This window comes from Gasterosteus aculeatus, chromosome 16, assembly GCF_964276395.1.
Source record: "Gasterosteus aculeatus chromosome 16, fGasAcu3.hap1.1, whole genome shotgun sequence".
NCBI classification, from domain to species: Eukaryota; Metazoa; Chordata; class Actinopteri; order Perciformes; family Gasterosteidae; genus Gasterosteus; species Gasterosteus aculeatus.
In genome coordinates, this window is record NC_135704.1 from 14,844,902 (window position 1) to 14,857,128 (window position 12,227).

A 12,227-nucleotide genomic window follows, 5' to 3' on the forward strand; every position below is an offset into this window, starting at 1 on the left:
ATGGAATTATTTTGGAGCTAGAAATAGAGCTTGATGGCCAAATAATTTGCGTAATTATGGAAAGCCGAGGCATTGCCCTGCGTCGTGCCAAAGAAGGATGCAAGACATAAATCTTGTAGAATTTATCGACGTCCAGTCGGAGAGAGAGTATGATGAACACTCACTGCCGACGCTCCGAAATCAATTTTAGAGACGTTATAGTTGTGTATCTGGAGGCCATGTCCGGGTGCTGGTGTGATAAGCTACTCATAACATGGAGAAAAAAGAAGAAAAAAAACTAGAACGCTGCACTTAATAGAGTGCAACTCTCTGCCAGGTGTGTTTACAACCAACGCTGCTACCGTGTTTGATGGAGTGAATACAAATGAAAATGGTCCCCCTGTCGAGGCTGCGAGTGTTGCAGATGCACGTTCCACTCAAACATCTCGCTCGACACACACAACCGTCGGCCGCGCCACACGCCACGTAGTATGTTCAACGCTCCCGCCGTCCGTCCCGCTGCGCGTTGGTTCTCCTTGCCTGTTTTTTCAGTCGGCCGCATCGAGCTTCTTAGCCCGCGAGGTCTGCAGAGCACCGCCCGCAGAGGCAGTTAACTATGTCTCTCCTCCTAATGAGGTGACGAGACTTGTGATTTTCTGAGTGATGGTTAATTATTCAGACGCACACACACACACATAGACAGGTGTAGAGACAGAGGCCTCTATCGGACAGTTTAGAGCAACTGAGTCCTTGAGCTTGCGGTCATATATATACGTATATCAGGTTGATGAGCCAAGCGGTACACACGATTAGCCGTGGACAGTCATTGCACATGCAAGCGTGCCAAATACCCAATCGGGCAAAGATCATTAAAGCTGAAGATTGCAGGTTCACTGTGTCTGACACAGTTTCGCCGATACACATTTGAATACAATCCTCCTATGGAGTTGAAATGGCTTCCTTCTTGAAGCTCATTAAACCACCTTTATATTGCAAAAAAATGCGAAGCGCCGGGTTTAAGCTGAAGTTACATTCAGCATTCAGCATACATTCGTTTTTATAAATGAGGTTATTTGGGAGGTGATCATCAGATGAGAATAGATCCAACAGCCATTTACGTGTCTCTTTGGAGCTGTGATGATACTAATGTGTGACAATAGCAGACATTGAGTGCTTTTTTTTGTAATCTTAGTGTTGACCAACCTTTTGATCTTGCTGTGAGGCCTGTAGTTATTTCTGTTTTTTACAATCTTTTATTCATTAAATGAAAATGTATTTGTAAATTACCTACATATTCAGTTCTTGTTATCCTGTTGAACACATTTGACTGAGAGTCACCTGTTCAATGCCAGGCCACCGTTGTATGTATCGTACTCTGTAAAATCCACCGAACAATAACTGTGGTTGCACGCCCTTCTATTTAGAGCTTCTAATGTTGTATTATTTCACAATTAGCACAGCGAGTTGATTGGGTTAATTTATTCGGTGAGCCCCTAGACGGTGTTTTGTCCCACTTACGTCAAGTTGAAGTTTGCCAGAGAAGCTGACAACTAGACAGATGCTTTGTCTCCTGAATATTTTGTCGAAAGTAACATTACGTAGTAAGTAGAGGTTTAAAAACTGTATAGCGTCCTATAAAAAACTGCAGCTTGCATTCGATTGCACACATTTTAAGCCAATGCAGCAATGGAGACTTTCTGGCAATTCCTCAATTTTTTTTATGGAAGAGTGTGCTACTCTTTAAGGCTTTCTGTGCCAGAAATTCCTGTAGGAGGGCTTTGCGTGTTCTATTTTATATTTTGGGATGTATGCACAGGCATCATCGCGATGGCAGTGTGTGTATGTGTGCAGGTTTTCATCGCGGGGTCAGGAAGCTTGATTTGATTGAAGCTTTAACTTCGAAAAAAAGTAAATCCGAGCCTGAATAGTAACAGCAACACTTATTTTTAGAAAACCGTGTTTAGACACAGAGCACATAGCCACTCTGAGCATATGCTCGTTGGCGTCGACCACCCTCTCACCATCTCCAGACAAATTAGTTTATCGGAGTTGCCTTCAGCTGGAGAACTGTCCGTTGCACAGCTGTTGCAGTCCGACTGCAGCAGCATTTTAAAACACTATGAGTCATATATTTTGGCAAAAATATCCAGGGCCACTAGATCCACTGCAGACGATGGAGTATTTAATCATCCTTTACTCTCATTAATGAAACACAGAGCAGAATGCAGTATTTCAACAACAAAAAAATCTAATTTAAGAAAGACAATACATTTCTGTCACTGCAGGCAAAATCTAAACTAATGACCGTATCATTGTTCTTCTCTCCCCTGCCCAACTTCTGGCTTGTCATGCACTGCTAATATGGACATCCACGCAGGCTCAGGTCAGTGCCGTTCATTCTGTTCACATACTAATGAACACAAGATGCATGCCAGATCTTTTCAGGGAGAATATACTCTTGTGACCCCGAGAGCAAGAACAGCACGATTTGAGGGAGTTTAACATGGATGGAAACCAGTTTTCTAAAGTGCATTTAAATAAAATTCCATCTGCTTTTTAACTATTGGGATTCAGATTGGCATTTTCACAAAGAACCCCAAAAGGTTTATTTGATTTCAGACGTGATTAAAAGGAAACAAATAGCAGAATGTAGAGATGGATGGAGATCGGCAACGTAACGTTACCAAAGAGATAATCCGGTCTGAACCATTTCATTCTAACTGATGGTCTATTCTGCTTTCCTCTGCGTTGCGAGCCCTTCCTAACTGTGTGTGTGTCGACGTACTTGGGAGCAGATCTTCTGCTTGTTTACTCTAGTGCACCGGTATTAACCAGCCAACATATACGTTGAATATCTACCTGTGGTTCTATGCTTTGTAGGACCGTAACCCAATTGGTCTGAGCTAAAGTCACACGCTTCATCACTCAATAAATGGTATCAGTGCACAATATCATTTTGCATATATTGTGGAAACTGAATGTTTTTTTTTTCCACCTGTGAATATTAGCGGTTGAGCTGAAATTGTGTTTCAGCCTGCTAACGGAGACAGTGGGAGCATAGCAGTTGCCAGTTTGCCCAATAGGGGCATCTGCAGGGACAGATGGGAGATGATGAGGGTGTGTAATAGGCATCTGTGCGGTCCGCAGGGGAGGGAACACTCAACACCCACTACCTTTCTATATACTCACACACACACACACACACACACACACACACCTACAGCCATCCATTACAGCTTGTCATAGCTTTTTCCACAAATTGTCCTCCAGAGTAAAGCTTTTACTGCTGCAGACTTTTAGATAGATTGAGAGTAAACATGTGTTTACAGGAACATCTCGCTAGCTCTTCCCTTGGTTTCACAGACATGCCGGAATCATGTGAGAGATGAGTGGGTGAGGGGTGAAAATGCTCGACATCCAACCAACGTCATCCACAACTAAAGGGCCTTTTGCCCCGACCATTGTCGCCCTCTCCATGTCATGCATAGAGTTTATTTGAGTATGAATAAAAATTAAAGAACCACATTATGGTCCTTTTCTAACGTGCCATCAGATCGTTCAGAGCTCTGCTGGGGTGAAAGACATTCCCTTTCATTTGTGTCACTATTTCTGTGCTTATATTATGAATGTGGAAAATTAAAACCAACATCATCCTGACATGAAACTCTAGCACCATTGGCAACAACTAACTACTGCCTTAGTTTGGAGAGGGATGCACATCAAAAACGTCCCTGAGAATCATTTTGCAATATGTGTTGTATCCTTAAACCGCTTGCTTACATGTATGACTACTACAGTAAAACCTATAGCAACCTTATTAGTGTACTACACAAGTTAATGATATCCTAGTATCTATGTATTTACCAGCTCTATACATGCATATGCTTACTTGTATATTTTCTGCTTTCTCGCTATAACCCCTCGCGCGTGTTTCTTCCCCTTTGCGTGCATGTCTGTCCGTCTGTTTGTGTGTGTGTGCTTGCACATGCACGCGTGCAGGTGTACGAGGCTGCGCCATGCTACAGTGAATGCGGCCAATACGAGTGGCGGATCGAGCCCTGGTCCATTTGTACCATCAGCGCTGTGGACGACATGCCAGCCTGCGGGGAGGGAGTCCAAAGCCGCAAGATCAGGTCAGTGAGCGGCTGGGGCTTGGCGGGACTGCTGCCTGGCGCTGCATCACAGGTTCACTGCCAACGTTCCTTTAGATGGCCCCTCGCACCGGGGCTGACACGTGCAATGCCATGGGGGGAAAATAGTACAAAAAAAACTACTGCTTTCCCCATGAGTTGTTGGATGTGTTTTCGCGGTACTTTTTTTTGCGCCGTAAACCGCCACAGAGGAAGAGAGCGGCGAAGTTGACCTTTTCTTCAGGCAGCATTTTCAGGTGTTGGAATTGGATTCTGCACCAAAGGAAATTGGTTTAATTGTTTGAGTCGCAACTTAATTGGTCTAACACTTAAGCCTGAAGGTGTTAGTCTCAGCCACAGATCCAAAACTGGTACCAACCAACTACGCAGAGGCTGAAAAATGGAACAGATACAAATGAAAATGCATGTAGTTTTTATCCTGTGTTACAAACTTTTAATCAAAAAGTATACGATGTATAAATGAGTTCACCACTCTTTTCCCGTATCCCCTCAGCTCTTCTAAAAGAAGAAAATTCCTCAATCTAAAATCTTGGGAATAATCTAGCGGTTAGCCTCAACGTTATCAGAACTTTGCATTCAAATAATCTAGTAAAGGTAAACTAATGTTTTGCAGGATTGCCTTGATATTCAAGGGAAACAACGAGAGAATACATTTTAACTTGACTCAAAAGTGTGTGTGGAGAGTCATGAAGGAGCCAGCCAGGAGTGCCCCTTAGAGAAGGGTCCCACATGTGTATGTGCTGCTCTGCTAGGTGTGTGAAGCAGGGAACGAGTGGGGAGAACAGTACGTTGGAGGACTCTCTGTGTGATCAGGACGAAATGCCACCCAGAGCGCAGGTCTGCTTTGTGGCCTGCCCGCAGGACTGCGTCATGGCACCCTGGGGACCGTGGAGCAACTGCCCCCCGGTAAGTGGCAATGATCTAGTCGCTTATTGACTCCAGTCGTTCGTTTTTCATCATTACTGTGAAATGGCCGGAGAGCAAATGACCAATACTGATATTGACCAATTGGGCTTTTCAGTTCCCTGACCAAAATGTGAGCAATATTGTTTCAGATCATACTGATTTTCACATTCACAGTTTATTTTAGTGCAAAAGTGAATGGAAAACATTTTGCTGTGCCCTCAGTCCTAAACTACGTAATAAAAGGTTCCCCCCGTGGCTGCTGCCGCATGCTGCTGGTCTTCTCGTCATCTAGCCGTGTTATATGTTTCCTGTAAAACGTAACAGCTCAGTGGGCTGGAACATTGGAGTCAGAGAAAGAGCAGGGTGGGCAAAAAGAGATTACTTACTCGGACTGAGATTTCTCCAAAGACGTTTTGTTTTAATCAATCTTTCAATCTGTGAGTTTAGGCAGCACTCTCAACGTCAGTGAAAAGTTTTGATCTATTGCGTTTGTCAAGGAAATAATGCTGAAACTGTGACACTGTTGTAACGGCTGTTATAAGTAAAATACCAACGACCACCACGGCTGTAAAACAATCACGTCTCACCCTCACCTTTTTGACACGTGCACGACCGGGACACTGCGAGACGCTAACGAGAGATGGAGATCCTGAACAAACACAGCGTATTTCCTGACATATTTGAAGGAAAATCTTGCCAACAGTGTTGGCGAAAGCAGGAATACTGAAATGTGCTAGTCCGTGGTATTTGGTCCATGGCATGTGATTCAAACTGAAGGGAAAGGACAAATTCACCACTTATCAACACCACTTAGCATTTTGGAAAAAATTAGCTAATGTTAGTAATTCGTTTTTTAAATTACAGGCTTTTTCAAATGCTAAATCGCTGGTTTGTTAACAACAGTGACCAGAGTTTAGGGAAAATTTGAGGTTAATGTGAAATTCGAGACACGAATCAACACCTAGATTAGAGATGATGGAGTGATAGAAACAATGAAACGCAGTTCAAAACATGTGCATGATGTTACCCAACGGTCACTCGTAACCTGTGGAAAGTCAGCTCCTTGATTACAAATAGGCAGACATCGTTTATCGAATTTTTGCAAAAGTGATTCAGATCCTGGTTCCAATCCGTCTCTGACCAAAGGCAAACTCAAGCACGCAGGTTGCAGCACACACACACAAACGGGGCACACGACTGATTCATGCGGCTGATTGGTGAGCCTGACACGGAGGCCTCTCGTTAGAGGCCCCGACAGTGATTGAGGAGCACGGCGTGATGCATCCAGAGCAGAGGGACGATCGCAGCTCCGCGCCGGGACCTTTCTCAGTATGGAATCTGACATTTTCCTCTAAATACCACGTTTTCACACATCCTTTGCTTTTATGTTAACAGGTTTGCATTCCTGTGTAGTTGCTTTAGTGCCTCGTGTGCTACCGGTGTCACCCGCCAAATGAGGCCCCCTTACGGCCCCCATGATGCATCGCTCAAATATTTTCACACCCGTCCTTCAACTGCCCTACGTGAAATATTATGCTCTATTAGCTTTAGGTTACTTACAGTTTACCTACTTTGCAGGATTATTTAGACATTATGCTGTAATAAAAATACAGCATTTATTGCTCATTGAAGGCTGCAGTATTTATTTGTCATTTTATGTTGAGCTCTTCTAAAACAGGTTTCCGGGCTCTTTAGAAGAGGATCTCCATAAAGATTCCGGTCATGGAATTTGCAGTACATTTCACTCTAAAACTTTTTTTTACATAAAACCACAACAACGGAGCAGCAAACTAGTATACTTGGGCTTTTAAAGCACTTGGTCATATGCGATAATACATCACAGTTAAATAATCTGCCATGTTCAAAAAGACAAATGTTTCTTGTTTTCTAGAGCAGTAATGACTTGCTTTGGGAAACAAAATCATTGAGCAAATTAATGGAAAAACTAAAACTAATCGCGGAATGCTAGATGGCTTTGTTTATCATTCTAAGCCCACTATGACACTTGGCACAACACTCGGGTTTACGCAGCACGATAATCATTTCACACTAAGTATATGCATGTATGAAAGAAGGGTTAGGATGATCTGCTTTATTCGGAAAAAGGGACAGAATTGCATTCATTCAAATTGGATCAAGCAGCAATGTCTTGAAATATAGATTCTGGGTGGCTTGTAATTCCCATACGCGCTCTTCATTACAGAGAAGCTGAATGTGGGTCTAGACAGTGTGGAAAGGAGATGCGTGATGGATTATTTATCATTTCTTTCGGGGGGGTTTTCTAGCCATCAAATGTAATGTAGCTTTTGCTAAGTCAGGAAAACGTTCCAACAGAATATCCTCCCTCCATAGGTTTTAAAAGTATAACACGTATTTTTCTTCTCTTTTCTTCTCTTTTTTTAGTATGTTAGTAGGAAGTGTGTTATATTTCCTTTTCTGATTTTATTTTACATTAATAATAATGAGAATGACAAGACATACCCAGATGCATTCCTTTCTTCCTCCCACATTTCAAAGGGCAAGTTCCCTGCGCAAGAATGTTGTCCAACTATTGCTCAAAAGAATAACTATATAACTATAAAATATGAAACCTACAGCAGTAAATCTAGAATTCCTGCTGCACAAAGTTACAAAATTTTTCCCCAAATCAGTAGACTGATAACTTTTACTTTAGGTTGCCTATGATGACTACGATGAAGAATTAAAACCCTTCACTACAACCCGCTTCATCCCGTCTCTGAAATATAAAGCAGTGCTCTTAACAACATCATGTTTGTGGTGATGCTGTGTATGTTGGTGTGCAGCAATGCCACAATGGAACGGCGCGCAACAGGAGCCGGCGCGTCCTGCGCCTCCCCTCCTCCTCGGGGAGCGCCGCCTGCCCAGAGCGGGTCCAGTCGGAGGCGTGTGTCCTCAACAGCACCTGCTTCTCCTACCAGCACGGCGTCTCAGGTAACTCCATCCGGACTTCAGGCCCGGGATGACAGTGCATGAGGGGTGAACGGCCGCAGACGTTTTATTCCCAATGCAAATGGACTGACACTGAGCGTAACGCGCCAACGTGGTACGATTGACGGTGTGACCCGTGTTGTGACCCGATGTGTTGCCCTGTCTATGTGCGTTGCAGACTGGAGCACGTGCCGGCTCAGCGAAAGTGCCGCCTGTGGGCAGGGTTCACGGTCCCGCCTCGTGGACTGTGTTCGTAACGACGGAAAGATAGTGGATTTGCGGAAGTGCGAGCAGGTAACGGCTGTGTAGTCCGGCCTTAAGTTCATGTCCCGCTGTCATGATATGAGAAGCCTCCTGTTTGTTATTTTCGTGAGGCCATATGTTCGGAAATCTTACGCAACGTCGACAGGGCCTTGAATACTGATGGGAGCAGTTTCCCATTCTGCTTCAGTGAACAGGTTGCAGCACCTTCACATTTCACTAAGCAGTTGGCCAACTTAATTAAATTGCCTTGACTTCATCGCACTAAGATAGATGGAGGTCTTGAATTGCTGCCTCTCCGCTGTCCTGAAACAAACTGCTCCCTCTTTCGTCTTCGAGGGGAAATAATCAGCAATCCCTTCTCACAGCGCGACTCTTGTTCTTCCGCAGCTCGGTCTGCTCAACAAGTGGAAGCTGTCGGAGAGCTGCGTGGTTGACTGTCCTGTCAACTGCATTCTCTCCGAATGGTCGTCGTGGGCGGAATGTTCGCATACCTGTGGTAACCAAGGTAAACCACTCAACTCGCAAGCAACGTGGGCGACCAGCATGACGGACAGACCCGAAGTCGACCGCGTGTGCTGCGCCTCATTATTCCTTCTACTTAGGAATTCACAGAGATTTTAAATTGTGCATGAATACATTTAAATGCATTAAAATATTTACGAGAAAGGCTTTTTATACGGGGGGGAAGCAGTCTGCCTGAGTTTCTTTTGTGCCTATAGAATTGAAGTTAATGAGAAAGAGTGGCCAAACTTTTGACTTGTACAGTGGATATATCCATATAAATAAATAATGCTATGCTGTGTAAAGCACGGTTAATTAATTGACATGAGGTTGCATTTGGAGAACAGCAGGTTGAGATTAAACTAATTTTATACAGTTCACCTTCATGGTCATAAATGATTCAGTGTTCCTAAATAAAATATGCATCCTTTCTGTATGATTTTGGAAATGCTTGCTAATTACAAACCTGTGGCCAGCTCCTCGTCACTTTGACAAACCCATGTTATCACCTCATGCAATATACAGAAGTTAATGATATCACCTTAACGCGTGCTGTGTTTTTCAGGGCCGCCAATGCCAACCGCCCAAACGCGTGTTATTATCTCAATTAGAAAGACTCAAAAGCAGTTTCGTTCATTTGAATGTGGCGTCAAGTGTCTGTCTACCCCCGATCACCTCCTCATTACAATAAGCCTGCACCTTCAACGGTGGATTTGAACTCGAGACCCTCCGCCTGTCTCTCTCTCTCTCTCATATCTCTGTTTCTGTTGCTGTAACTCTGTTTCTGCCTCTCTCTCTCTCTCTCTGTTCATTCTCGCACATTGTGAATCACATCTGTCAGCCTTGATGAGGGATTTGCGTCGTATCTGTGTCAGGCGACGGCAGGGATCGTGTTCTGTCGGCATCTCGCGGGAGCGCTAATGTTTCGGTTTGATTTTGTGGAGACGGCTGAGCTGAATGTCCTTTTTCCGCCGCGGGGTCCCCTCTGCATCACACAAACACACACAGCTTCTGTTTTAAGTGGATGGCTGATGGAGGCCGTGCCTCCGCGGAGCCTCAAGGGACCCGGACATTGAGCTGTTACAGAATAACCAACTCACCCCGTAGTCAGACCTTTCAACTGTTGCCGCTGAGCAAACTTTCCCTCACACTCGACTGTGAGTGGCTCTCTTCAGCCAAACATTTGCGATCGGAGAATTCAGTCGCATGGTGATGCAGATTTATGCCACTCAGTCCTGGTGTATCGCAAGGAGAATATTTCATCTTTCACTTCTCTTCAGCCTTGGTGGTGTAATGATGTACCACTTTTTTTTCTTTTTACATTTTACATCTCTGAGCTTGTCATGTTGGAAGCAGCTCTGGGTGTCCTGCATTTGAAAAGAGTATTCAGCTTGAATATCACAGCTCGGCACTCGCAGTTTGAGAACACCACTTTGTTCCCGACAGAGTTCTGCCTCGGTGTTTTCCGCAGGTCAGTCCGTGCGCAGCCGCAGGATCCTGCACGAGGCTCACGAGGAGGGTCGGCCGTGTCCCCTTCAGCTCACCCAGACCAAGCCGTGTCCCATAAGGCCTTGCTACACGTGGCTGCTCAGCGACTGGTCGCCGTGCACTGTGGAGGTAGGACGAGCACGTCATACAAACGTAATGGGAGTATCTGGGATATTTTTAGTCACGTTAATAGTGCGTAATATAAATGACCCAGAATCCACTGCCTCTTAAATTGTTGTCTCTATAGTAGAGCGTACACATGGCTATAGACAGGCCCTCCAGCCTAATTGTATTTTAACTGTAATTAATTGTTGTATGAAGAGTAATTGTGTTTGTTAGACTGAAATTTTTGGTTATTATTATTCAAACTTTGTTTCCAAGAAAATTCCACAGGGCACCTTAAATCTCTTTAATGATGTTTATAAAAGGGTTGTTATGTGTACAGGCATTAATACCTTGACAACGCTTTGACCCCACGGTTGAAGACACTGCTCATATCTTGAAATTGGAATAACGGCACCATTAAGTCAAATAGCCGATAATCAATTGATGTGAACAAGAGGTGCAACACCTATAGTTTGGTTTAATCCAATCTATCGACTTTCCTCCTACCCAAACAATTCTGGAGGAAACAAAACCTTTTGGTTACCTTACAAAAAGAGCGCATTTCGTGCAGGGTGCAGAGTGTGGCGAGGGGCTTCGGAGGAGGAGCCTTTCATGCGTCGTGCACACGGGCAGCTGGCCCGAGTCTCCTCCTCAGCCAGTGGACAAGGAGCTTTGTGGAGACAAACTGCGGCAGCAGATCCAGCAGGAGATGGAGCAGCCGTGCTTCGTCCCGTGTCCAGGTAACACTAATGCATCGATGTTCATTGTTGTTATCAATTACATGAAACACGCCATGTATGATTATTTTCTGATCTAGTTGAATAAAGCAAAACGTCTAAATTTTGGATTCGAGTAACAACAGTTACATGGCCTCGGTCATCCGCTCCATTAATCTTTTCCTGGAATCTGCCATTGCACCGTCCTCCCAACAAAGTGCTCGACATTTCCGGCTGATGAATAATTATCGCAACATCGATAAAAGTCATAGATTAACCAATGACCCTCTTACCTCTACATCATGTGGTCAAACACGTCCAATAACAAATTCAACACGCTGTCCTCAAAAGTTCACATGTGTGGTTAATAGAGTAGCTGAGCTGCCAAAGACAATAGTCAACAACTAAACGAGAGACAGATTTGACTCCACATAATGTAGTAACCTAGAAATAGAATACGAGTGGAATAACTTCCTGTGCTACCCGAAGCAATTAACAGCTGAGGAGTCTTGCATGTAGAGAGCTAGGGGGGGCGACGCAAGGAATAACTTTACAACATTAATAATGCAACAACAACAGAATTAAACTACTTTTTGAATCAGAACATCCTAGATAACATTCACAGTTTATTTAGTGCTGTATTGAAAGAAGTTGACAAAACTGAATAAGGTTTAGCTCCAATTAACCAGGCGATCCCTACAGGTGATTCGTTAACATTCCCTCAGAAGTACACATTAAACCACACGTATATTGTTTGCAGTAGGTGAAAAAAATGGCAATATACCGCCATCCATCATTCATTCTAATGGTAAATTGAGAGTTAATCCACTTTACTGGTTCCACTATATTACAATTTAGACCAAAACAGAGCGTAGACAATCTTATTGTTATTAAAATAACTACATCAACAAGCAGCCAGCAGATCGTGGTCAACTTGAATGACATTATAAGATACCGGCTGATGTTTGCTTTCTTTTATTTATATGGGGGCCGCAGTGTAGATGGAGCTTTATCCGCCAGACAGCAATGACCTGCTTCATTTGTCACCGTCTGCCTTCCACACTGAAAATCTGTAACTGTAGCTTTATTGTCCCCGGGCACAATTAGTTAGCAGGCAGGCCGGTTACACGAGCACTGGAACATAGCCGAGTCTTTTTGTTTTAATACA

General features: G+C 44.0%; 1 protein-coding gene across 1 annotated transcript in view; it reads left to right on the plus strand.

Moving 5' to 3' along the window:
- Positions 1-12,227, plus strand: part of thsd7ba (thrombospondin, type I, domain containing 7Ba) — a 110,722-nt gene that overhangs the window by 91,241 nt on the left and 7,254 nt on the right. The window contains exons 17-23 of the mRNA XM_040201649.2: positions 3,979-4,112; positions 4,883-5,036; positions 7,841-7,988; positions 8,164-8,279; positions 8,637-8,754; positions 10,222-10,367; positions 10,915-11,083. Coding sequence (XP_040057583.2) covers positions 3,979-4,112; positions 4,883-5,036; positions 7,841-7,988; positions 8,164-8,279; positions 8,637-8,754; positions 10,222-10,367; positions 10,915-11,083 — 985 coding nt within the window. The remainder of the gene's footprint in view (positions 1-3,978; positions 4,113-4,882; positions 5,037-7,840; positions 7,989-8,163; positions 8,280-8,636; positions 8,755-10,221; positions 10,368-10,914; positions 11,084-12,227) is intronic.